This window comes from Pristiophorus japonicus, chromosome 20, assembly GCF_044704955.1.
Source record: "Pristiophorus japonicus isolate sPriJap1 chromosome 20, sPriJap1.hap1, whole genome shotgun sequence".
NCBI classification, from domain to species: Eukaryota; Metazoa; Chordata; class Chondrichthyes; family Pristiophoridae; genus Pristiophorus; species Pristiophorus japonicus.
This window is the reverse complement of record NC_091996.1, coordinates 87,509,174-87,536,923: the sequence shown is the minus strand read 5'-3', so window position 1 is coordinate 87,536,923 and position 27,750 is coordinate 87,509,174. Positions and strand designations below refer to the sequence as shown.

At 52.2% G+C, this 27,750-nt stretch overlaps 1 protein-coding gene across 1 annotated transcript in view; it reads left to right on the top strand.

The window, feature by feature from the left end:
• LOC139232656 (phospholipid scramblase 2-like) overlaps positions 1-27,750 on the top strand; it is a 43,506-nt gene extending 15,756 nt beyond the window's left edge. Inside the window, exons 2-8 of the mRNA XM_070863112.1 lie at positions 9,813-9,893; positions 11,397-11,719; positions 14,302-14,344; positions 15,788-16,008; positions 20,895-21,056; positions 22,480-22,641; positions 25,468-27,750. Of these exons, the coding sequence (XP_070719213.1) occupies positions 9,881-9,893; positions 11,397-11,719; positions 14,302-14,344; positions 15,788-16,008; positions 20,895-21,056; positions 22,480-22,641; positions 25,468-25,527 (984 nt within the window). The 5' untranslated portion in view covers positions 9,813-9,880 and the 3' untranslated portion in view covers positions 25,528-27,750. The remainder of the gene's footprint in view (positions 1-9,812; positions 9,894-11,396; positions 11,720-14,301; positions 14,345-15,787; positions 16,009-20,894; positions 21,057-22,479; positions 22,642-25,467) is intronic.

The following is a 27,750-nucleotide window of genomic DNA, read 5'->3' as shown; positions in this document are numbered from 1 at the left end:
TCCACAAAATCTATTTAAACAATGCTCTACACCAAACAGTCCACAAAATCTATTTAAACAATGCTCTACACCAAACAGTCCACAAAATCTATTTAAACAATGCTCTACATCAAACAGTCCACAGTATCTATTTAAACAATGCTTTACATCAAACAGTCCACAAAATCTATTTAAACAGAGCACTAGAGCAAACAGTCCACAGTATCTATTTAAACAATGCTCTACACCAAACAGTCCACAGAATCTATTTAAACAATGCTCTACACCAAACAGTCCACAATATCTATTTAAACAGAGCACTAGAGCAAACAGTCCACAGTATCTATTTAAACAATGCTCTACACCAAACAGTTCACAGAATCTATTTAAACAATGCTCTACACCCAACAGTCCACAGTATCTATTTAAACAATGCTCTGCACCCAACAGTCCATAGTATCTATTTAAACAATGTTCTACATCAAACAGTCCACAGTATCTATTTAAACAGAGCACGAGAGCAAACAGTCCACAGTATCTATTCAAACAATGCTCTACATCAAACAGTCCACAGAATCTATTTAAGCAGCGCATGCCACCAAACAGTCCGCAGAATCTATTTAAAAGGAGTCACGCAAACAGAACCCCGTGATCGAAACGACAGCAACTACTCCCAGTAATAGCAGGATTATTTCTCCGGCAGAATACAGTGAGTGGGGGATAGTTACAGAATGCAAATTATGTGCACGTGAAAGCAATCACGGTCATTCATAGCGGTGCAGTCTCCGGGTGAGATTGAAGGGTGGGGGGAATCATCCAACCATCTGCATTGTGGCCGGGAATAGTGGGGTCACTCAATGTAGCCACATCCTCCCACTTCCCTGCGATCTTGGCTCCCTCCCGTGAGCCTCCGCTGAAGGCCCGAGATCTGCTCACTCGGTGGCGGTGGGCATCTCTCCACGTCACAGGCGAATTATAAACCCAAGTTGCCGCGGTGTTAAAAAGAAAGACTTGCATTTATATAGCGCCTTACGTTACCTCAGGACGTCCCAAGACATACTTTTTTTGTAGTGTGGTCACTGTTGTAATGTGGGAAACGCCAATTTGCGCACAGCAAGCTCCCACAAACAGCAATGTGATAATGACCCAGATCATCTGTTTTAGTGTTTTAAAAAAAAAAATCATTCACAAGATGTGGGGGTCACTTATTGCCCATCCCTAATTGCCCTTGAGAAGGTGGTGGTGAGCCGCCTTCTTGACATATGAATAGAACTCAATTTAAGATATTCCAGACTTTTCTTTTACTTTGAGAGATAGGCGTACAAAGGGTTAAATGATTTTTTTATTCATTTTCGAGATGTGGGCGTTGCTGGCAAAAGCAGCATTTATTGCCCATTCCTAATTGCTTCTTGAATACAACTGAACTTCAGAGGGGCAGTTAAAAGTCAACCGTGTTGCTGTGGGTCTGGAGTGACATATAGGCCAGTCTGGTTAAGGGCGGCAGATTTCCTTCCTCAAGGACATGAGAGAACCAGATGGATTTTTACAACAATCCAGTAGTTTCATGGTCACCATTACTGATTCTGGCTTTTTATTCCAGATATTTTTAATGAACTTAATTAAAATTCCCCAGTTGCTGTGGTGGGATTTGAACCCATGTCTCCGGATCATTAGTCCAGGGTCTAGATTACTAGACCAGTGACATAACCATCATCATCATCATCATCATAGGCAGTCCCTCGGAATCGATGAAGACTTGCTTCCACTCTTAACTAAACAGTTAAGTCAAGTGCCCCCTGGTCTGGGGACACTCCAAACACTTTAAAAGGCCCTTTTTTTAAAATGTTTTTTTTTGTGTTTTTTTTGGGCACTAAAACATAAATTTTACAAGTGCCCCTATAAAAGGGGAGGGGGACACTAAAACCGGCAATTAAAAACAAATTAAACTTTAAAACATATAAAATCAAATTAAAATTTGGTTGCCGGGGGTGATGACGCACTCCAGTCCCTCCGACGCTTCAACAGATCTACAAACCTGTGAGCATACTCACAGGTGCACACAATACAAAATGCATTAATACTATATGCCCCACCCACTCCCTGTGGCAGCGAGTTCCACATTCTCACCACTCTCTGGGTAAAGAAGTTTCTCCTGAATTCCCCATTGGGTTTATGAGTGACTGTCTTACACTGATGGCCTCTAGTTCTGGTCTCCCCCACAAGTGGAGACATCTTCTCTACGTCTACCCTATCGAACCCCTTCATAAACCTGAAGACTTCTATCAGTTCACCCCTCAACCTTCTCTTTACTGGAGAAAAGAGTCCTAGCCTGTTCAATCTTCCCTGATAGGTATAGTACTCGGTAAAATAATGGGACTAAAGGCGGACAAGTCCCCTGGACCTGATGGCTTACATCCTAGGGTCATAAAAGAAGTGGCTGCAGAGATAGTGGATGCATTGGTTGTAATCTACCAAAATTCCCTGGATTCTGGGAGGTCCCAGCGGATTGGAAAACCGCAAATGTAACGCCCCTATTTAAAAAAGGAGGCAGACAAAAGCAGGAAACTATAGACCAGTTAGCCTAACATCTGTGGTTGGGAAAATGTTGGAGTCCATTATTAAGGAAGCAGTAGCAGGACATTTGGAAAAGCATAATACAATCAGGCAGAGTCAGCATGGTTTTATGAAAGGGAAATCATGTTTGACAAAATTTGCTGGAGTTCTTTGAGGATGTAACGAGCAGCGTGGATAAAGGGGAACCAGTGGATGTGGTGTATTTGGATTTCCAGAAGGCATTCGATAAGGTGCCACATAAAAGGTTACTGCACAAGATAAAAGTTCACGGGGTTGGGGGCAATATATTAGCATGGATAGAGGATTGGCTAACTAACAGCAAACAGAGTCGGAATAAATGGGTCATTTTCCGATTGGCAAACAGTAACTAGTGGGGTACCGCAGGGATCGGTGCTGGGTATATTTACAATCTATATTAATGACTTGGATGAAGGGACCGAGTGTAATGCAGCCAAGTTTGCTGATGATACAAAGATGGGTGGGAAAACAAATTGTGAGGAGGACACACAAAATCTGCAAAGGGATATAGACAGGCTAAGTGAGTGGGCAAACATTTGGTAGATGGAGTATAATGTGGGAAAATGTGAAGTTATCCACTTTGGTAGAAAAAATAGAAAAGCAAATTATAATTTAAATGGAGAAAAATTGCAAAGTGCTGCAGTACCGAGGGACCTGGGGGTCCTTGTGCATGAAACACAAAAAGTTAGTATGCAGGTACAGCAAGTGATCAGGAAGGCAAATGGAATGTTGGCCTTTATTGCAAGGGGGATAGAGTATAAAAGCAGAGAAGTCCTGCTACAACTGTACAGGGTATTGGTGAGGCCACACCTGGAATACTGTGTGTAGTTTTGGTCTCTGTATTTAAGGAAGGATATACTTGTATTGGAGGCAGTTCAGAGAAGGTTCACTCGGTTGATTCCCGAGACGAGGGGGTTGATTTATGAAGATAGGTTGAGCAGGTTGGGCCTCTACTCATTGGAGTTCAGAAGAATGAGAGGTGATCTTATCGAAACATATAAGATAATGAGGGGGCTCGACAAGGTGGATGCAGAGAGGATGTTTCCGCTCATAGGGGAAACTAAAACTAGGGGACATAGTCTCAGAATAAGGGGTCGCCTATTTAAAACTGAGATGAGGAGGAATTTCTTCTCTCAGAGGGTTGTAAATCTGTGGAATTCTCTGCCCCAGAGAGCTGTGGAGGCTGGGTCATTGAATATATTTAGGGCGGAGATAGACAGATTTTTGAGCGATAAGGGAGTGAAGGGTTATGGGGAGCGGGCGGGGAAGTGGAGCTGAGCCCATGATCGGATCAGCCATGATCTTATTGAATGGCGGAGCAGGCTCGAGGGGCCGAATGGCCGACTCCTGCTCCTATTTCTTATGTTCTTATTCCTGCATTATAACAGTGGCTACATTTCAAAACAGTACTTCATTGGCTGTATAGCATCTGTTTCCCTAACTATTGAATCTCCTCCCACTGCTGCCTTCACAACTATTGTTTTAAATCACTTTAACAAGTTCACGGGATCCTGGGCTTCATAAATAGAGGCGTAGAGTACAAAAGCAAGGCAGTGATGATGAACCTGTATAAAACACTGGTTCGGCCCCAACTGGAGTATTGTGTCCAATTCTGGGCACCGCACTTTAGGAAGGATGTGAAGGCCTTAGAGAGGTTGCGGAGGAGATTTACGATGATGGTTCCAGGGATGAGGGACTTCGGTTACGGGGATAGACTGGAGAAGCTGGGATTGTTCTCCTTGGAGCAGAGAAGGTTGAGAGGAGATTTGATCGAGGTGTTCAAAATCAGGAGGGGTCTGGACAGAGTAGACCGAGAGAAACTGTTCCCATTGGTGGAAGGGTCGGGAACCAGAGGACACAGATTTAAGGCGATTGGCAGAAGAACCAAAGGCGACACATGGATAAACCTTTTTACGCAGCGAGTAGTTAGGATCTGGAATGCACTGACCGAGAGGCCTTATCCTTGTTTACAAATCCCTCAATGGGCCTCGCCCCCTCCCTATCTCTGCAATCTCCTCCAGCCCCACAACCCCCGAGATGTCTGCACTCCTCTAATTCTGCCCTCCTGAGCATCGCTGATTATAATCGCTCCACCATCGGTGGCCGTGCCTTCTGTTGCCTGGGCCCCAAGCTCTGGAACTCCCTCCCTAAACCTCTCCACCTCTCTACCGCTCTTTCCTCCTTCAAGACAGTCCTTAAAACCGACCTCGTTGACCAACCTGCCCTAATTTCTTCTCTTGCGGCTCGGTGTCAAATTTATTTGTTTTGTCTTAAAACACTCCTGTGAAGCGCCTCGGGACGTTTTACTACGTTAAAGGCGCTATATAAATACAAGTTGTTGTTGCTGCTATTGAGAGGGTGCTGGAGGCAGACTCAATCGTGGCTCTCAAAAGAGAATTGGACAAACATCTGAAGGAATTATTTTTTGCAGGGCTACGGGGGAAAGGGCGGGGGGGAGTGAGACTGGCTGAGGTGCTCTTGCAGAGAGCCGGCATGGGCTCGACGGGCCGAATGGCCTCCTTCCGTGCTGTGAGCGTTCGATGGAAAGTCCGGTGGTTGTGAAAGGCGTTATATAAATGCAAGTTCTTTCTTTCTGAGACCAGAGCTGTGCACAGGGCTTCATTAACGATTTAGACGCAGGAATTGAGTGTAATATCTCCAAGTTTGCAGATGACACTAAGCTGGGTGGCGGTGTGAGCTGTGAGGAGGGCGCTAAAAGGCTGCAGGGTGACTTGGACAGGTTAGGTGAGGGGGCAAACGCATGGCAGATGCAGTATAACGTGGATAAATGTGAGGTTATCCACTCTGGTGGCAAAAACAGGAAGGCAGAATATTATCTGAACGGTGACAGATTAGGAAAAGGGGAGGTGCAACGAGACCTGGGTGTCATGGTACATCAGTCATTGAAAGCTGGCATGCAGGTACAGCAGGCGGTGAAGAAGGCAAATGGCATGTTGGCCTTCATAGCGAGAGGATTTGAGTATAGGAGCAGGGAGGTCTTACTGCAGTTGTACAGGGCCTTGGTGAGGCCTCACCTGGAATATTGTGTTCAGTTTTGATCTCTTAATCTGAGGAAGGACATTCTTGCTATTGAGGGAGTGCAGCGAAGGTTCATCAGACTGATTCCTGGGATGGTAGGACTGACATATGAAGAAAGACTGGATCGACTGGGCTTATTTTCACTGGAAGTTAGAAGAATAAGAGGGGATCTCATAGAAACATATAAAATTCGGATGGGATTGGACAGGTTAGATGCAGGAAGAACGTTCCCGATGTTGGGGAAGTCCAGAACCAGGGGTCACAGTCTCAGGATAAGGGGTGAGCCATTTAGGACCGAGATGAGGAGAAACTTCTTCACTCAGAGAATTGTGAACCTGTGGAATTCTGTTGAGGCCAGTTCGTTAGATATATTCAAAAGGGGGTTAGATACGGCCCTTACGGCTAAAGGGATCAAGGGGTATGGAGAGAAAGCAGGAATGGGGTACTGAAGTTGCATGATCAGCCATGATCATATTGAATGGTGGTGCAGGCTCGAAGGGCCGAATGGCCCACTCCTGTACCTATTGTCTATGTTTCCATGTTTCTACGTTTCAAGTCAACTGAGGACAGGATTTGGCCTTTAACAATCACCGTGTAGGCCCCACCCTGTGGTGAGCAGTGACACCCAGTGAGGTGGTGGCGGGTGCCTGATGCCGAGGTAATTGAAGCTCAATCTAAGTCAGCCCTTCCGGCAGAGAATCTGAGATAAAGAATCAAGAGTTTGCACGCCAGGAACTGCATCAAGCCAGCTCAGAGGAACATACGCAGACCGCATAACACAATTAGGCACTTTGAAAGAGGATCTTTGTGTTTTATTGCTCATGGTTTCAATCCTTGGTGCTCCTTATGAAACCAATTATGACCAGATCGCCCAAGGGAGTCTCTCTAAATTTCAGGCTCACTGCACACAGGGAGTGTCTCCAAATTTCAGCTCCACACTATTCAAACGTTCCCCTGGCCGGCCTCCCATCTTCCATCGTCTGCAAGCTTCAGCTCGTGAAAAAACTCGGCTGCCCCGTGTCCTAACTCGCTCCGAGTCCCGCTCACCCATCACCCCCTGTGCTCGCTGCCCCCGTGTCCTAACTCGCACCAAGTCCCGCTCACCCATCACCCCCTGTGCTCGCTGTCCCGTGTCCTAACTCGCACTGAGTCCCGCTCACCCATCACCCCCTGTGCTCGCTGCCCCCGTGTCCTAACTCGCACCGAGTCCCGCTCATCCATCACCCCCACTGGGCTCGCTGCCCCGTGTCCTAACTTGCACCGAGTCCCGTTCACCCATTACCCCCTGTGCTTGCTGCCCCCGTGTCCTAACTCGCACCAAGTCCCGCTCACCCATCACCCCCACTGGGCTTGCTGCCCCGTGTCCTAACTCGCACCAATTCCCGCTCACCCATCACCCCCACTGGGCTCGCTGCCCCGTGTCCTAACTTGCACCGAGTCTTGCTCACCCATCACCCCCCCTGTGCTCGCTGCCCCGTGTCCTAACTCGCACCGAGTCTTGCTCACCCATCACCCCCCCCGTGCTCGCTGCCCCGTGTCCTAACTCGCACCAAGTCCCGCTCACCCATCACCCCCTGTGCTCGCTGCCCCCGTGTCTTAACTCGCACCGAGTCCCACTCACCCATCACCCCCTGTGCTCGCTGGCCCCGTGTCCTAACTCGCACCGAGTCCCGCTCACCCATCACCCCCTGTGCTCGCTGCCCCGTGTCCTAACTCGCACCGAGTCCCGCTCACCCATCACCCCCTGTGCTCACTGCCCTGTGTCCTAACTCGCACCGAGTCCCGCTCACCCATCACCCCCTGTGCTCACTGCCCCGTGTCCTAACTCGCACCGAGTCCCGCTCACCCATCACCCCCTGTGCTCACTGCCCCGTGTCCTAACTCACACCGAGTCCCGCTCATCCATCACCCCCTCTGCTCGCTGACCTACATTGGCTCCCGGTTAAGTAACGCCTCGATTTCAAAATTCTCATCCTTGTTTTCAAATCCCTCCATGGCCCTCGCCCCCTCCCTATCTCTCTAATCTCCTCCAGCCCCACAACCCCCCGAAATGTCTGTGCTCCTCTAATTCTGCCCTCCTGAGCATCCCTGATTATAATCGCTCCACCATCGGTGGCCGTGCCTTCTGTTGCCTGGGCCAAAAGCTCTGGAACTCCCTGCCAAAACCTCTCCACCTTTCCTCCTTTAAGGCTCTGCTTAAAATCTACCTTTGATCAAAGCTTTTCATCACCTTTTCTAATATCTCCTTGTGTGGCTCAGTGTCAAACTTTGTTCGATAATCGCTCCTGTGAAGCGCCTTGGGACGTTTTACTACATTAAAGGCGCTATATAAATACAAGTTATTGTCATGAGCCTCTCTCTCGCCTCTGAGTCAGAAGGTTGTGGGTTCGAGTCTCACTCCAGACACTTGAGCATATAATCCAGGGTGACACTCCCAGTGCAGTGCTGGGGGAGTGCCGCACTGTCGGAGGGGCAGTACTGAGGGAGCGCCGCACTGTCGGAGGGGCAGTACTGAGGGAGTGCCGCACTGTCGGAGGGGCAGTGCTGAGGGAGCGCCGCACTGTCGGAGGGGCAGTGCTGAGGGTGCGCCGCACTGTCGGAGGGGCAGTACTGAGGGAGCGCCGCACTGTCGGAGGGGCAGTACTGAGGGAGAGCCGCACTGTCGGAGGGGCAGTACTGAGGGAGCGCCGCACTGTCGGAGGGGCAGTATTGAGGGAGCGCCGCACTGTCGGAGGGGCGTTGCTGAGGGAGCGCTACACTGTTGGAGGTGCTGTCTTTCAGATGAGACGTTAAACCGAGGCCCCGTCTGCCCTCTCAGGTTGTTGTAAAAGATTCCATGGCACTATTTTGAATAAGAGCAGGGGAGTTCTCCCCGTTGTCCTGGGGCCAATATTTATCCCTCAATCAACATAACAAAAAAACAGATTATCTGGGTCATTATCTCATTGCTGTGTGTGGGAACTTGCTGTACACAAATTGGCTGCTGCATTTCCGATATCGATATAGTTTGATGGGGAGGTCCTAAAGAAAGACTTGCATTTATATAGCGCCTTTCACGACCAACGGACGTTCCAAAGCGCTTTACAGCCAATGAAGTACTTTTGGAGTGACTGTTATAATGGAGGAAAGGTGGCAGCCAATTTGTGCACAGCAAGCTCCCACAAACAGCAATGTGATAATGACCCACATAATCTGTTTTTTAATGATGTTGATTGAGGGATAAATATTGGCCCAGGACACCGGGGAGAATTCCCCTGCTCTTCTTCGAAATAGTGGCCGTGGGATCTATTATGTCCACCCGAGAGGGCAGACGGGGCATCGGTTTAAAGTCTCATTTGAAAGATGGCACCTCCGACAGTGCGGCACTCCCTCAGCACCGCCCCTCCGACAGTGCGGCGCTCCCTCAGCACTGCCCCTCCGACAGTGCGGCGCTCCCTCAGCACTGCCCCTCCGACAGTGCGGCGCTCCCTCAGCACTGCCCCTCCGACAGTGCGGCGCTCCCTCAGCACTGCCCCTCCGACAGTGCGGCGCTCCCTCAGCACCGCCCCTCCGACAGTGCGGCGCTCCCTAAGCACTGCCCCTCCGACAGTGCGGCGCTCCCTCAGCACCGCCCCTCCGACAGTGCGGCGCTCCCTCAGCACTGCCCCTCCGACAGTGCGGCGCTCCCTCAGCACTGCCCCTCCGACAGTGTGGCGCTCCCTCAGCACTGCCCCTCCGACAGTGCGGCGCTCCCTCAGCACTGCCCCTCCGACAGTGCGGCGCTCCCTAAGCACTGCCCCTCCGACAGTGCGGCGCTCCCTCAGCACTGCCCCTCCGACAGTGCGGCGCTCCCTCAGCACTGCGCTGGGAGTGACAGCCTCGATTTTTGTGCTCAAGTCTCTGGAGTGAGACTCGAACCCACAACCTTCTGACTGAGGGGCGAGGGTGCTGCCCACTGAGCTACGGCCAGGTCTGTCGGCTTCGATGGGGGCAGAGAGGGTACTATGCCAGTACAATTTGCTCATTGTTGTTAATTCACAGCCTGACGGCCAGAAAGATTTCCCTTCGAACAGCACAGTCGCAGGCTATTTGGTTGTGTGGACATTCACGCAATGAGTAAACACAAGGAATTCTTTCACTATGTTAGGAAGAGGAGACATTCCATGGGTGTGTGTGTAATGGGCGACGCAGATGTCAATTAATCAGACACTACTCTCTTCCAGGGCCCACTCACTTCTCTGTTGACTCCAGTGCATGGTGTTTGGGACAGGAAGCAGTCCGAACTGGTTCAATGTCTGCCCCAGGTAAGTTCTTGGAGGTGTGCAAAAAACTAGAAAGATTAACTGCTTCTGGCAAGGTCTGTCCTCACGATGTTCTGAATCGATCTGAGATTGATTGACAGTGTGTGTCTTCAGCACTAACATAAGAATTTGGAGCAGGAGTCGGCCATTCAGCCCCTCGAGCCATTCAATGAGATCTGGCTGATCTGATCTTGGCCTCAACTCCACTTTCCTGCACTGTCCCCATATCCCTTAATATCCAATAATCTATTGATCTCTGTCTTGAACTTGCGCTCGTCCAGGCGAGGCATGTTAGTGACCACCTACAGAACACTTCACATTTCAGTCTTCGAGTGTCAGTTCCCTCTACACTGTCCCATCAAACACTCCCAGGGCAGGTACAGCACGGGGTTAGATACAGAGTAAAGCTCCCTCTACACTGTCCCATCAAACACTCCCAGGGCAGGTACAGGGGGTTAGATACAGAGTAAAGCTCCCTCGACACTGTCCCATCAAACGCTCCCAGGGCAGGTACAGCACGGGGTTAGATACAGAGTAAAGCTCCCTCTACACTGTCCCATCAAACACTCCCAGGGCAGGTACAGCACGGGGTTAGATACAGAGTAAAGCTCCCTCTACACTGTCCCATCAAACACTCCCAGGGCAAGTACAGCATGGGGTTAGATACAGAGTAAAGCTCCCTCTACACTGTCCCATCAAACACTCCCAGGGCAAGTACAGCATGGGGTTAGATACAGAGTAAAGCTCCCTCTACACTGTCCCGTCAAACACTCCCAGGGCATGTACAGGGGGTTAGATACAGAGTAAAGCTCCCTCTACACTGTCCCATCAAACACTCCCAGGGCAGGTACAGGGGGTTGGATACAGAGTAAAGCTCCCTCTACACTCTAGACTCTGCAGAGCGCCCCCCCCCCCCCCTACTGCATCAATGTGAAATTATTATATTTTCCACTCCAGCGCTGCGAAGGCCTCTTTTGGTGAGGATGCCTATTTAGTGCCAACTATGGGGTGGTGCTAACTACATACTAGATTGAGGAGCTGTGGTGTCATTTCAGATAGAACTCCTTCAGCCAGCAGACAGAGGGCATCTTCACACAGTGTGGGCTGTATTTGAGCTAAGCCCCAGAGGTCAGTGTCTGGCCCACAGGCCCCAGAGTTGAAAGGTCAGTGCCTAGTCCATGGGCCCCAGAGGTAAAAGGTCAATGGCTAGCCCACAGGCCCCAGAGGTGAAAGGTCAGTGTACAGGCCAGAGGTGAAAGGTCAGTGTACAGACCACAGGCCCCAGAGGTGAAAGGTCAGTGTACAGACCACAGGCCCCAGAGGTGAAAGGTCACTGTCTGGCCAACAGGCCCCAGAGGTGAAAGGTCAGTGTACAGGCCCCAGAGGTGAAAGGTCAGTGTACAGGCCCCAGAGGTGAAAGGTCAGTGTCCAGTTCTCTGCTCTACCCACTCTCTGACTGTAAACGTTACTGAGTGCCTCTCCTTGTCCTTTTTTTTTCCCCTCCAGGCTATCCGACTGCACCATCCGGGTATCCCGTGACCCAGCCCGGGGGTTACCCAGTGCCGTCGTACGGCTACACCCCCTCCGGGGCCCACCCACAGCCCGGCTTCCCGGCCCACGATACCCCCCCGCCCCCTGGATTCCTGCCTTACCCCTCAGCCCCGCCCGGCAATGCTCCTCCACACTCGGTCAGCCCCTACAGCGGCCCCGCAATCCAAAGCCCGCATTCGGGCATTCACCACGGGCACCACGAGGAGGACCCCGGCATCAGCCAAGCCCCGTTGATGGGTGGCGCCAGCGGCAACCCTGGACTGGAGTACCTGTCGCAGGTAAGGTTCGACAACTGGCGGGTTAACGCTGCGATGGGTGGAGTCATCCATTGTGGGACGCATAGAGGGACAGTATAAACAAAATGGTACCATTTCAAAGAGGGGTGCAGGAATAGTGAGAGAGTTGACATAAGAACATAAGAATTAGGAGCAGGAGTCGGCCATTCGGCCCCTCGAGCCTGCTCCGCCATTCAATAAGATCATGGCTGATCTTCGACCTCAACTCCACTTTCCCGCCCGATCCCCATATCCCTCGATTCCCTCAATATCCAAAAATCTATCGATCTCCGTCTTGAATATACTCAACGACTGAGTCTCCACAGCCCTCTGGGGCAGAGAATTCCAAAGATTCACCACCCTCTGAGTGAAGAAGTTTCTCCTCATCTCAGTCCTAAATGGCCGACCCCTTATCCTGAGACTGTGTGACCCCCTGGTTCTAGACTCCCCAGCCCGGGGGGAAACATCCTCCCTGCATCTAGCCTGTCGCGCCCTGTAAGAATGTTGTACGTTTCAATGAGATCACCTCTCATTCTTCGAAACTCTAGAGAATATTGGCCTCGTCTACTCAATCTCTCCTCATAGGACAATACCCCCATCCCAGGAATCAGTCTGGTGAACCTTTGTTACACTCCCTCTATGACGGACTGGTCTTTGGCCCCAGGGACTCCCAGGTGTCGGTGGGGATGTTGCACTTTATCAGGGAGGCTTTGAGGGTGATCCTTGTAACGTTTCCTCTGCACCCCCACTCCCCTTTGGCTCGTTTGCCGTGAAGGAGTTCCGAGTAGAGCGCTTGCTTTGGGAGTCTTGTGTCTGGCATGTGGACAATGTAGCCGGTCCAGCGATGCTGGTCGAGTGTGGTCAGTGCTTCGATGCTGGGGATGTTGGCCTGGTCGAGGACGCTAACGTTGGTGTGTCTGTCCTCCCAGGCGAGTTGCAATGTTGCCTGGGGGAACGGACGGGGTCGATCCGGAGGCCACTGGGCTGTGAGGGCGGGCAAGAACGGTGTACCCAGTGTTCCCCTCCGCAGAGCGGCCAGCTCAACTCATAGAAAGATAGAAATTTACAGGTCAGAAGGAGGCCATCTCGGCCCATCGTGTCCGCGCCGGCCGACAAAGAGCCACACGGCCCTGGGTCAGCAGCCCTGAAGGTTATATATAAACCCATGAACAATGAACAATGGCGGAAAGGTAAAGAGCACCCGGCCCAACCAGTCCGCCCCACACAACTTCAACACCCCTTACACTGAAACATTCTACACTCCACCCCAACCAGAGCCATGTGATCTCCTGGGAGAGGCAAAAACCAGATAAAAACCCAGGCCAATTTAGGGAAAAAAATCTGGGAAAATTCCTCTCCGACCCATCCAGGCGATTGACACTAGTCCAAGAGATCACCCTGGCCGTATTCTATTCCCTGCAGTACTTACCGTTATATCTGCGCCGTCCAACAAAAGGTCATGGAGTCTAATCCCAATGACCAGCTCTCGGTCCGTAACCCTGCAGGTTACTGCACTTTAAGTGTCCGTCCAACCATCTCTTAAAAGTGGTGAGGGTTTCTGCATCCACCATTCTTCCAGGCAGCGAGTTCCAGATCCCCACAACCCTCTGCATAAAGAAGCCCCCCCTCAAATCCCCTCTAAACCTTCCACCAACCACCTTAAAACTATGTCCCCTTGTAATAGACCCCTCCACCAATGGAAATAGGCCCTTGCTATCCACTATATCCAGGCCCCTCAAAATTTGTACACCTCAATGAGGTCTACCCTCAGTCTCCTCTGTTCCAATGAGAACAAACCCAGCCTATCCAATCTGTCCTCATGACTAAGATTCTCCATTCCAGGCAGCATCCTAGTAAATCTCCTCTGCATCCTCTCCAGTGCAATCACGTCCTTCCTATAATACGGCGACCAGAACTGCACGCAATCATCGTCATCGTCATCATTAGGCAGTCCCTCGGAATCGAGGAAGACTTGCTTCCACTCTAAAAGTGAGTTCTTAGGTGGCTGAACAGTCCAATACGGGAATTCCAGTCTCTGTCACAGGTGGGACAGACAGTGGTTGAGGGAAAGGGTGGGTGGGGAGTCTGGTTTGCCGCACGCTCCTTCCGCTGCCTGCGCTTGGTTTCTGCACGCTCTCGGCGTCGAGACTCGAGGTGCTCAGCGCCCTCCCGGATGCACTTCCTCCACTTAGGGCGGACTGGTCTTTGGCCCAGGGACTCCCAGGTGTCGGTGGGGGATGTTGCACTTTATCAGGGAGGCTTTGAGGGTGGTCCCTTGAAACGTTTCCTCTGCCCACTTGGGGCTCGCTTGCCGTGTCGGAGTTCCGAGTAGAGCGCTCGCTTTGGGAGTCTCGTGTCGGGCATGTGATACTCCAGCTGTGGCCTAACCAGAGTATTATACAATTTAAGCATAACCTCCCTGCTCTTGTACTCTCTGCCTCGGCCAATAAAGGCAAGCATTCCGTACGTCTTCTTAACCACGTTATCCATCTGGCCTGCTACCTTCAGGGATCTGTGGACAAGCACTCCAAGGTCCCTTTGTTCCTCTACATTATTAAGTGGCCTCTCTTCTGTTCTGTCCACAGATCGACCAGGTTCTCATCCATCAGAAGGTGGAGCTTGTGGAAGGTAAGCTGATACAGGATGCTCTCCTCTGGGCCTCCTGGGGCCCCAGTCTGGTTAAACCTCCCCGGCTACCCAGCCCTGGGGCCAGTGACCCAGTGACTCCCTCTCTGAGCCGCCTCTCGGTTAGGGTGGAGCAAGCAAGTGGACAGAGTGGGAGCTGGGGAGGAGGGGGAGAAGGTGGGGGGGAGTCTCTATTCATCACTCTGTCGTTGCCGTGGGTTGTCATAGCAACGTGTTTGGCTGCCCACGCCGCCCCCCCCCCCCCCCCCCGCCAGTTCTCTTTGTCGACTCAGTTCGGCGTCGCCGCTGTAGCCAAAGCCTCCTCCAAAGGCCCGGCTGCTATGGCCATCAGCGCTGTGCAGTGGGAGCTAGGATGGGCTTCAGTCCTCGAGCCTCCCAAGACCCCCTCGCAGTGCCATTGCGAATTCATCGCCAAGTTGTATGGACCAGTGGCCGGTCTGCTGGTGCGGGTGGGGCTGCCCCGAGCTCATAGCATAGAGCTCTTTAATGATGGAGTGAGAATGGGGGGACAGGGTCCCTTTAAGATGGGGTGAGACCCTGGGGAGAGGTCCCTTTAATGATGGGGTGAGACCCTGGCGACAGCCAACTCCGTCTTCACACCTTTGTAATCGCCTTTATTTAAGTTTAAGACACTGATTTCAGACCCAAGTTTCTCACCCTCAAACTCAATGTTTGAAATTCTATCATGTTATGATCGCTCTTCCCGAGAGGATCCATTAACTATGAGATCATTAATTAATCCTGTCTCATTACAAATGAGACATTACTCATTAGACAGGGTCTCTTTAATGGGTGGGATGAGACCATGGGGACAGAGTCCCTTTAATGACAGTGCAAGAGAGGTCTCTTTAAGGATGGGGTGAGATGGGGGGTGGGGGGGCAGGGTCCCTTGAAGATGGGGTGAGATCTTGGGGAGAGGTCCCGTTAATGCTGGGGAGAGGTCCCGTTAATGCTGGAGCGAGTCCGTGGGAACAATGCCCCTTTAATGATGGGGTGAGAGTGTGGGGACAGGGTCCCTTTAATGATGGGGTGAGATTGTAGGGACAGGGTCCCTTTAATGACGGTGTGAGACCCTGGGGAGAGGTCCCTTTAAGGATGGGGCAAGATTGGAGGGACAGGGCCCCTTTAATGATGGGGCGAGATTGGGGGACGGGGTCCCTTTAATGATGGGGTGAGATTGTGGGGAGAGGTCCCTTTAATGATGGTGTGAGACCCTGGGGACAGAGTCCCTTTAATGATGGATGAGACTGTGGGGGACAGGGTCCCTTTAATGACGGGGCGAGACCCTGGGGAGAGGTCCCTTTAAGGATGGGGGCGAGATTGGGCGGGACAGGGTCCCTTTAATGATGGGGTGAGATTGCGGGGACAGGGTCCCTTTAATGACAGAGCTCCCCCGCTAACGGTTCCGACGTTGCCCGCTTCCAGCTCTCTTCCGCTTCGAGACCAAGAACAAGTATGTGATCAAGAACAGCATGGGCCAGAAGATCTACAGCGCCAAGGAGAAGAGTGACTGCTGCACGCGCAACTGCTGCGGCTCGCTGCGCTACTTCCACATGAAGCTGATGGACAACGACGACCGCGAGGTCATCCACCTGGTGCGCCCCTTCAAGTGCGTCAGCTGCTGGTTCCCCTGCTGCCTCCAGGAGGTGGGTGTGGTGTGGGGCCGCGGGGCGCGGTATAGCTCCCTGCGGCGGTAGCGCGGAGAAGGGCCCCATCCGTTCGTCGGTACCTTTTTTTCCCTCTCTCTTCGTCGCAGCGCCACCGCTGGAGGGAGGGCGTCACTACAGCGTGACATGTTTACATAGCCACGTAGCCAGAAACAGCAAACTTGCCATTTATATAGCGCCTTTGACGTGGGATGGACGCTTCATGCAAGCGATTGTCAAACAAAAGCGCTTGTGTCGCGACTTTTGGCGATTTGTGTATGTGTACTCCGCGATCTCTTTGTTGCTCTACCCCACCCAGAGTCCCACCCTTCCAGTAATACGTGACCTCCCTATTCTTGCTCCCAAAATGTAATACCTCACATTTATCTGTGTTGAACTTCATTTGCCAATGATATGATTTACCAGGATGAGGAATGGGGTACTGAGGTGAATGATCAGCCATGATCTTATTGAATGGCGGTGCAGGCTCGAAGGGCCGAATGGCCTCCTCCTGCACCTATTTTCTATGTTTCTATGTTGCCGGGAGTGGAGAATTTTAGCGATGAGCAAAGATTGGCTAGGCTGGGTTTGTTTTCCTTTGGAACAGAGGAGGCTGAGGGGAGACCTGATTGAGGTGCATAAAATGATGAGGGGCCTGGATAGAGTGGATAGGACGGATCTGTTTCCCTTGGCAGAGAGGTCAACAACCAGGGGGCACAGATTGAAGTAATTGGGGGGGGAGGTTTAGAGGGGATTTGAGGGGAAATGTCTTCACCCAGAGGGTGGTGGGGGCCTGGAACTCACTGCCTGAAAGGGTGGTAGAGGCAGAAACCCTCACCACATTTAAAAAGTACTTGGATGTGCACCTGAAGTGCCGTAACCCGCAGGGCTACGGACCGAGAGCAGGAAAGTGGGATTGGGCTGGGTGGCTCTTTGTCGGCCGGCGCGGACACGATGGGCCGAATGGCCTCCTTCCGTGCTGTAAATTTCTGTGATTCTATGCCCATTCTGCAAATTTATTAATGTCCTCCTGTAATTTGTTGCAGTCCTCCTCGGTATTTGTTTCCCCAATTGGCCTGGGTTTTTATCTGGTTTTTGCCTCTCCCAGGAGATCACACGGCTCCGGTTGGGGTGGAGTGTAAAATGTTTCGGTGTAAGGGGTGTCGCGGTTGTGTGGGGCGGACTGGTTGGGCCGGGTGCTCTTTACCTGTCCGCCATTGTTCATTGTTGATAGGTTTATATATAATCTTCAGGGCTGCTGAGCGAGGGCCGTGCGGCTCTGTGTCGGCCTTTGTGGAAGTTCTGCGCTGTAAATTTCTATGTTTCATTGTATTGACATATCGCCCCCAATTGGGTCTCATCCGCAAATTTAGAAATTGTGTTTTTGATTCCAAAGTCTAAATCGTTAATCTGAGTCAGAAGGTTGTGGGTTCGAGTCCCACTCCAGAGACCTGAGCACAAAATTCTAATCTGACTCTCCCAGTGCAGTACTGAGGGAGCGGCGCACTGTCAGAGGGGCAGTGCTGAGGGAGCGCCGCACTGTCGGAGGGGCAGTGCTGAGGGAGCGCCGCACTGTCGGAGGGGCAGTACTGAGGGAGCGCCGTACTGCGCTGTCGGAGGGGCAGTGCTGAGGGAGCGCCGCACTGTCGGAGGGGTAGTACTGAGGGAGTGCCGCACTGTCGGAGGGGTAGTACTGAGGCAGCGCCGCACTGTCGGAGGGGCAGTGCTGAGGGAGCGCCGTACTGCGCTGTCGGAGGGGCAGTATTGAGGGAGCGCCGCACTGTCGGAGGGGTAGTACTGAGGGAGCGCTGCACTGTCGGAGGGGCAGTACTGAAGGAGCGCCGCGCTGTCGGAGGTGCCGTCTTTCAGATGAGACGTTAAACCGAGGGCCCTGTCTGCTCTCTCAGGTGGACATAAAAGATCCCATGGCACTATTTCAGATAAAAGCATGGGAGTTCTCCCCGGTGTCCTGGGGCCAATATTTATCCCTCAATCAACATCACTGAATCAGATTATCCGATCATTATCGCATTGCTGTAGAAATGCAAGTCTTTCTTTGCTGTAAATTAGAGGCAGGCGGCTTGTGTCACATTCCCTCAGAGCCGGTTGCTAGGTGGGGCCTAGTGACTCATGATCTCAATTTCAGTCCCCTCCCTTGTGCAGCAACAGCTGGTTTCCTTTTGTCGGCATGGGAACCAGCCTCAACTGGGCGTGTGGGGATGAATTCAAGGCCTGGACGGTAGGCCCAAATAATCGAGTCATGCCTCAGCTCTCCCCGGGCAGCATCGATTTGCCAGAGGCATACAGGCCAGGTGTGGCACGGCAAATACATGTTTCCAGCAGCAGACAGCGCTGAGTCATTTGTTTTAAACAACGAAAACACTTCACCTCTCGGCCTGACTCACGCTGGGGTGCGGACCCCACAGATGTCTCTCCACTACATCTGTGGTGGTGGTGTTGCCTGCAGGGATAAATGTTTGGCCCAGTCGTTGGAATTGTTCTCAGAGCAGACAAGGTCAGCATGAGAACATAAGCAATAGGAGCAGGAGCCGGCCATTTGGCCCCTCGAGCCTGCTCCGCCATTCGATAAGATCAGCTGAATCAGGCCAACATTCCCAGGAGGTGATAATCGGATAAGTTTGGAGTCAAAAGACGGGACTAGAGGAGGTATAAATGGTTACAGAATGTCTGAGAGAAAATGTGCTCAGCAGGATCTCAGCTTTCTGCTCGATACTGTACTGCCGTCCGACCATAACATTAACATAAGAATTAGGAGCAGGAGAAGGCCATTCGGCCCATCGAGCCTGCTCTGCCATTCAATGAGATCATGGCTGATCTTCTACCTCAACTCCACTTTCCTGCACTATCCCCATATCCCTTAATAATCAAACATCTATCGATCTCAGCCTTGAATATACTCCTGTATGGCTCAGAGACATGGACCATGTACAGTAGACACCTCAAGTCGCTGGAGAAATACCACCAACGATGTCTCCGCAAGATCCTGCAAATCCCCTGGGAGGACAGACACACCGACGTTAGCGTCCTCAACCAGGCCAACATCCCCAGCATCGAAGCACTGACCACACTCGACCAGCTCCGTTGGGCAGGCCACATCGTCCGCGCATGCCTTACACGAGACTCCCAAAGCAAGCGTGCTACTCGGAACTCCTACACGACAAGTGAGCCAAAGGTGGGCAGAGGAAACGTTTCAAGGACCACCCTCAAAGCCTCCCTGACAAAGTGCAACATCCCCACCGATACCTGGGAGTCCCTGGCCAAAGACCAGTCCGCCCTAAGTGGAGGAAGTGCATCCGGGAGGGCGCTGAGCACCTCGAGTCTCGTCGCCGCGAGCATGCAGAAAGCAAGCGCAGGCAGCGGAAGGAGCGTGCGGCAAACCAGTCCCACCCACCCCTTTCCTTCAACCACTGTCTGTCCCACCTGTGACAAAGACTGTAATTCCCGTATTGGACTGTTCAGTCACCTGAGAACTCACTTTGAGAGGGGAAGCAAGTCTTCCTCGATTCCGAGGGACTGCCTCTGATGATCTTGGGCTCAGCCCCACTTCCCCATAACCCTTGACTCCCTTATCATTCAACAATCTGTCTATCTCCGCCTTGAGTATATTCAATGACCCAGCCTCCAAAGCTCTCTGGGGCAGAGAATTCAAAAGATTCACGACACTCCGAGAGGCAAAATGCCTTCTGATCTCAGTTCTAAATGGGCGGCCCCTTATTCTGAAACTATGCCCCCGAGTTCTAGATTCCCCCACGAGGGGAAACATCCTCTCTGCATCCACCTTGTCAAGCCCCCTCAGAACCTTATACGTTTCAAAGGGAGGATTTAATGGAGTCGTTCAAAGTCATGAGGGGGTTTTGATGGAGTAGATCGGGAGAAATTGTTTCCAGGGGCAGGAGGGTCGGTAACCAGGGGGACACAGATTAAAGATAATCGGCAAAGGAACCAGAGGGGGAGATAAGGAGAACTATTTTTATTAAGCAGCTGGGTGTTATTGTTATGTCTATGGTGTACTTATGAAAAACTCCACAAGGCAATACGTTGTACTTGAACTGTAGTGACCTTGGTCCTTTATTCCAAACTCCGGAGTGCCGTGGTGTGCAGCCTTTTATACAGGGCCCTGCCACCAGGGCAGGAAACCCCCCCGGTCTCCACCAGTTGCACCCTCGAGTAGTGCCAGCATGTCTGTACACGGTGTGAACCTTATTTGATAAACAAGTCTCCATCTTATACAATCTCGCAGTGGCCACACAGAGAGCACATACACAACAGTTATGATCTGGCATGCGCTGAAAGGGTGGTGCAGCAGATTCAATAGGAAAGGGAATTGGATAAGTCTTAAGAATTGGCAGGGCTGTGGGAAAAGAGCAAAGGGGGGAAGTGGGACTTAACTGGCTCGTGCTTTCAAAGAGTCAACACAGGCATGATGGGCCGATAGGCCTCCTTCTGTGCTGTAAGATTCTATGATTCTATTCCTACCGCCTCTCCCGCCCCCTCCCCGGCTATCCATTGAAGTCGTTTTTACGCTCCAATGGTTTAACATTGAGCCAAGTGCCTGTTCAGGAAGACATTTATGAACCATTCCGTGGCATCTTTAAAGAGAGGCCAGCTGTTGATTGTGACCTGCGACGGTGTTGGTGGGGCTATTCGACTGGGGAGGGAATCATAACAGGGCTCCACGCACAGTTGCGCAATTCCCAGAGGGGGTGGCTAGATGGCGACAGTGGGTAGGAAACAAGGCTGTCCCCACCCTGCCCACTCCTCCAATCTTCACCCCCACCCAGGGGTCCTGAGGCCAATTAGGAAGGATGGGCAGCGCCTGACTCAAGCACATCCCCATGCGTGAACCTCCTTCTTTCCCCCCGCAGCTGGAGGTGCAGTCGCCGCCCGGGACCACCATAGGCTATGTGAAGCAGACCTGGCACCCCTTCCTGCCCAAGTTCTCCATCCAGAACGTGGAGAGGGCGACGGTGCTGAGGATCGTGGGGCCCTGCTTTGCCTGCAACTGCTGCGGGGACATCGCCTTCGAGGTAAGACCGGGCGGTGTGGGGAACGTCGGGAGCTGAATAGCCCACCGCGAGGGAGACAGAACGAGATCTTGGAGAGTGTTACAGTGAGGGATGTGGGGTATATCAGTGTTACAGTGAGGGGTGTGGGGTATATCAGTGTTACAGTGAGGGATGTGGGGTATATCAGTGTTACAGTGAGGGATGTGGGGTATATCAGTGTTACAGTGAGGGGTGTGGGGTATATCAGTGTTACAGTGAGGGGTGTGGGATATATCAGTGTTACAGTGAGGGGTGTGGGATATATCAGTGTTACAGTGGGGGTGTGGGATATATCAGTGTTACAGTGAGGGGTGTGGGGTATATCAGTGTTACAGTGAGGGGTGTGGGATATATCAGTGTTACAGTGAGGGGTGTGGGGTATATCAGTGTTACAGTAAGGGGTGTGGGGTATATCAGTGTTACAGTGAGGAATGTGGGGTATATCAGTGGTACAGTGAGGGGTGTGGGGTATATCAGTGTTACAGTGAGGGGTGTGGGGTATATCAGTGTTACAGTGAGGGGTGTGGGTTATATCAGTGTTACAGTGAGGGGTGTGGGGTATATCAGTGTTACAGTGAGGGGTGTGGGGTATATCAGTGTTACAGTGAGGGGTGTGGGGTATATCAGTGTTACAGTGAGGGGTGTGGGGTATATCAGTGTTACAGTGAGGGGTGTGGGGTTATATCAGTGTTACAGTGAGGGGTGTGGGGTATATCAGTGTTACAGTGAGGGGTGTGGGGTATATCAGTGTTACAGTGAGGGGTGTGGGGTATATCAGTGTTACAGTGAGGGGTGTGGGGTATATCAGTGTTACAGTGAGGGGTGTGGGGTATATCAGTGTTACAGTGAGGGGTGTGGGGTATATCAGTGTTACAGTGAGGGGCATGGTGTATATCAGTGTTACAGTGAGGGGTGTGGGGTATATCAGTGTTACAGTGAGAGGCGTGGTGTATATCAGTGTTACAGTGAGGGGCGTGTGGTATATCAGTGTTACAGTGAGGGGTGTGGGGTATATCAGTGTTACAGTGAGGGGTGTGGGGTATATCAGTGTTACAGTGAGGAGTGTGGGGTATATCAGTGTTACAGTGAGGGTATATCGGAGAGTTCTGTGTAAGTTGCGATAATTTCCTTGCGACATCGGAAACACACCACACACACAAATGATGGCTCCACAGTGACTTGTCATGTGACCTTGGTACACGATCCTTTAATTGTATTTCGGGTCAGGGTCAGGGTCAGGGTTAGGGCTAACAGTTGCAGTACCACAGTAGTCCACCAGGGGAGCTGTATGTGACATAACAGACAATTCCGTGCTGGGGTTGCGCTCTGTGGGTTTGCCTTACCCCGACGGCGGGCGTTCTTCGAGCGGACTCTCACCGCTTCCTTCTCGTTGTGCGGGCTGCAGGTTAAGCCGCCTGACGAGTCTCGGAACATCGGGCGGATCAGCAAGCAGTGGAGTGGGCTGGCGAAAGAGGCGCTGACAGACGCTGACAACTTTGGAGTGCAGTTCCCCATGAACCTCGACGTGAAGATGAAGGCGGCGTTGTTGGGCGCCTGCTTCCTGATCGTAAGTGCCGTCGTGCAACGCCCGCGTACAGCTCCCCCTCCCCCAGGCCCGGATTGGCGGTGGACCGCGCGCCACGCACGGGGGGGGGGGGGGGGGGGGAAACACGCGCATAGGTCGCGCGCGCCCGTCCGAGGTACAAGAAGTGACACCCCCTTCTTCGATAGCACTGGCACGGCGGCCTCTCCGAGACCCGCGGCGGGCAATGTTACCCGCTACTCTGCGCCCCCACGCAGCAGTCTGCAGGCCCCGGGCAGGACGCACGCGCGAAGGTTTGAACGGGCCGCACAGCCAGTTAACAGGAAGGCGCGCCCGACAAAAATGAGAGGGCACGTTGCCTGCAGGCCCCTCAATCCCTGGCACAGGGGCCTGGGTTTCCTTGTGCACCAATCGCTGAAAGTTAACATGCAGGTACATCACCATCATCATAGGCAGTCCCTCGGAATCGAGGAAGACTTGCTTCCACTCTAAAAGTGAGTTCTCAGGTGGCTGAACAGCCCAATACGGGAACCACACAGTCTCTGCCGCAGGTGGGACAGACAGTGGTTGAGGGAAAGGGAGGGTGGGGAGTCTGGTTTGCCGCACGCTCCTTCCGCTGCCTGCGCTTGCTTTCTGCACGCTCTCGGCGACGAGACTCGAGGTGCTCAGCGCCCTCCCGGATGCACTTCCTCCACTTAGGGCGGACTGGTCTTTGGCCAGGGACTCCTAGGTGTCGGTGGGGCTGTTGCACTTTATCAGGGAGGCTTTGAGGGTGGTCCTTGTAACGTTTCCTCTGCCCACCTTTGCAATTAAGCAATTAAGAAAGCAAATGGTATGTTGGCCTTTATTACAAGAGGATTTGAGTATAAGAGTAAAGACGTCTTACTGCAATTATACCGGGCCCTGGTGAGACCACCCCTGCAATATTGTGTACAGTTTGGGTCTCCTTACCTGAGGAAGGATATACTTGCCATAGAGGGAGTGCAACGAAGGTTCACCAGACTGATTCCTGGGATGGGGGGATTGTCCTATGAGGAGAGATTGAGCAGACTAGGCTGATATTCTCTAGAGTTTAGAAGAATGAAAGGCGATCTCATTGAAACATACAAAATTCTTACAGGGATTGACAGGGTAGATGCAGGGAGGATGTTTCCCCCGGGCTGGGGAGTCTAGAACCAGGGGTCACAGTCTCAGGATAATGGGTCAGCCATTTAGGACTGAGATGAGGAGAAATTTCTTCTCTCAGAGGGTGGTGAATCTTTGGAATTCTCTGCCCCAGAGGGCTGTGGAGGCTCAGTCGTTGAGTATATTCAAGGCTGAGATCAATAGATTTGAGGATATTAAGGGAATCAAGGGATATGGGGATTGGGCGGGAAAGTGGAGTTGAGGTCCAAGATCAGCCGTGATCTCACTCAATGGCGGAGCAGGCTTGAGGGGCCGAATGGCCGACTCTTGCTCCTAATTCTTATGTTCTTATCTCAGAGACACACAGACCCCTCCATGGAGTGAGATTCGATGGGCCGAAGGGCCTCCTCCTGTGCTATAAATTCCTATGGCTCTATGGAGACCAGGAGTTGGTGGGCAAACAACGAGCTAATCATAGAATCAGAGAATAGGGCAGCACAGAAGGAGGCCATTCGGCCCATCGAATCTGAACCGGCTCTTTCGAAGAGCGATCCAGTTAGCCCCACACCCTCCGCTCTTTCCCCATATCCCAGCAATTTTTTCTCCTTCGAGCAGTTATCCAACTGTCTTTTGAAAGCCGTGATTGAGTCTGCCTCCACCACCCTCTCAGGCAGCGCAACCCAGATCCTAACCACTCGCCGCGCAAAAAGGTATTTCCCCATGTCACCTTTGGTTCTTTTGACAATCGCCATAAATTTGTGTCCTCCCGTTGACTTTTTAGCCATTGGAAAAAAGTTCTTCTTATTTACTCTTATCTGAACAGTTTGTGATTTGAAACACCTCTACCAAATCTCCACTGGAAGTGTCAGCTGTGGCTCAGTGGAGATTTGGTAGAGGTGAGTCAGAGGTTGTGGGTTCAAGTCCCACTCCAGGGACTTGAGCACATATATCCAGGCCGACACTCCCAGTGCAGTGCTGAGGGAGCGTCGCACTGTCGGAGGGGCAGTACTGAGGGAGCGCCGCACTGTCGGAGGGGCAGTACTGAGGGAGCGCCGCACTGTCGGAGGGGCAGTACTGAGGGAGCGCCGCACTGTCGGAGGGGCAGTGCTGAGGGAGGCGCCGCACTGTCGGAGGGGCATTACTGAGGGAGCGCTGCACTGTCGGAGGGGCAGTGCTGAAGGAGCGCCGCACTGTCTGAGGGGCATTGCTGAGGGAGCGGAGCATTGTCTGAGGGAGCGCCGCATTGTCTGAGGGGCAGTGCTGAGGGAGCGCCGCACTGTCGGAGGGGCAGTACTGAGGGAGCGCCGCACTGTCGGAGGGGCCGTCTTTCGGAGGAGACGTTAAACCGAGGCCCCGTCTGCTCTCTCAGGTGGTGGTAAAAGATCCCACGGCCACTATTTCGAAGAAGAGCAGGGGAGTTCTCCCCGGTGTCCTGGGGCCAATATTTATCCCTCAATCAACATAACAAAAAAACAGATTATCTGGGTCATTATCACATTGCTGTGTGTGGGAGCTTGCTGTGCGCAAATTGGCGTTTCCCACATTACAACAGTGACTGCATTCCAAAAAGTGCTTCACTGGAAAGCGCTTTGGGACGTCCGATGGGCGTGAAAGGCGCTACATAAATGCAAGTCTTTCTTTCCTCTTGGCCTACTCCCCTCCAAGGGGAACAACTCCACAGTCTCTCCATGTAACTGCTGCTCCCTTTCTCCCCCCCTTTCTCAGGATTTCATGTTCTTCGAGCGGGCAAAGTCGAGCAAGCAGCGGGCTGGCGTATGGCAATAGATTGGTGCTGCCGACAGGGAACCGGACGAGGGCCAAGAGGAGACGACAAATTTGGCCGGCCTTCCGAGAGAGATTCTGACGACCTATTGCCAATGACTGATAAAGCAGCGAAGGGGAGCATGTTATCACCAAGTTGCGATTCAGACCTGTTTACAACAATACCCGCGGCGATTTTCCATCGCGGACTGAAGTCACCCTCAATGATCGGAGGTGGGGGGAGCTGTGTGGGATGGAACAGGAGGGGGAGGGGGTTTGACATTGGGTTATCGCGAGCGGAGCTGGCTGGCTGAAGCACATCCAATGCGCCAATTTAGCGACGCAAGACCCTCTTGTCTGATTACGAGGCCCAAAATAACTAGAGGTGTCTATTCCATCCCCCCCCCCCCCCCCACCGGCCGCCCACCCCCGCCTGCAATCTTATCCGAAGACCAACCTGTAAATGTATTCGCTTCATGGGTCTTTGCTTCAGAATTCAGAGCTGCACATTTGCTGTAAAGAACTCGCTGGTTTCTTAACTGAGTCAAACTGAACCCGACCCGCTCATCCGCCGAGCTCACAACAGCGCATCTCATCGTGGGGAGCCTGAACTCAACCGGCCGGGGTTTTATTGAGGCTTGTGGACGTCAGGTGACTGGCTCGGCCACTCACGGTGCAGCAGCCCCACGAGCCTGTGAGCACGCACGCAGGTGCATTCCGTACCAAAAAGCCCCTCCTCGCACGCTGACTGCACGCAGAAGGCAGGCCGTGTTGGTCAGTTGTACTGAAGGCCATTAAAACGCCCCCCCCCACCCCACCATCCAGTCAGGCCTCCAGCCCCTTGGAGAGCCCATTGCACAATTGATCAAAGTGGGAGCCGGGGGTGGCGGGCAGCGAGGTGGGCGAAATATACTGTCCTGGAAGCCCTAACAATATTCTCTTCACCCCTCCCACCAACACCTCCCCCGTCCACTTAACGTGTCGGCCCCTCGTCGAGACTGCGATTCCTAGGGAGCAACTTTCAGGATTGTGTCCGAGCTTCTGTGCCTGGGGTGTGGTGGCCAGATTCCGGCCCACTGAGTCCAGAGAGCAGCGCCATTCAGTGGCGTTGGGCAACGGATCCAAAAGTGGCGACTTCACATTGCAGCCTCGATGGCCAAAGAAAGTCCTGCATCGGCTCATGTCTTTACCTCAAAGCTGTGAGGGATAATCATTGCATAACTGTACAGAGTCACTGTTTATTCAGCAGGGTAAGGGTCACTCACTGTTACTGTACAGAGTCACTGTTTATTCAGCAGGGTAAGGGTCGCTCACTGTAACTGTACAGAGTCACTGTTTATTCAGCAGGGTAAGGGTCACTCACTGTAACTGTACAGAGTCACTGTTTATTCAGCAGGGTAAGGGTCACTCACTAACTGTACAGAGTCACTGTTTATTCAGCAGGGTAAGGGTCACTCACTAACTGTACAGAGTCACTGTTTATTCAGCAGGGTAAGGGTCACTCACTAACTGTACAGAGTCACTGTTTATTCAGCAGGGTAAGGGTCACTCACTAACTGTACAGAGTCACTGTTTATTCAGCAGGGTAAGGGTCACTCACTAACTGTACAGAGTCACTGTTTATTCAGCAGGGTAAGGGTCACTCACTAACTGTACAGAGTCACTGTTTATTCAGCAGGGTAAGGGTCACTCACTGTAACTGTACAGAGTCACTGTTTATTCAGCAGGGTAAGGGTCACTCACTGTAACTGTACAGAGTCACTGTTTATTCAGCAGGGTAAGGGTCACTCACTGTAACTGTACAGAGTCACTGTTTATTCAGCAGGGTAAGGGTCACTCACTGTAACTGTACAGAGTCACTGTTTATTCAGCAGGGTAAGGGTCACTCACTGTAACTGTACAGAGTCACTTTATTCAGCAGGGTAAGGGTCACTCACTAACTGTACAGAGTCACTGTTTATTTCAGCAGGGGTAAGGGTCACTCACTGTAACTGTACAGGGTCACTGTTTATTTCAGCAGGGGTAAGGGTCACTCACTGCGTAACAGTGTTCCCAATTGTTTTGCCCAAGTGAGGAGACAAAACTCACATGGCAGGAAACCACTAAGTTTGGAAAGAATAACCAGCGATGGGAGAAAACGAGAAATACTGGTTAGAGATGGAAAGGGAAAGGGGTTAAGGGCGAGAGGAAGGCGAACAATGTGTGGGAGGAGAGAATGAGGGGAAGGGAAGAGTGGACGAGTGAAGC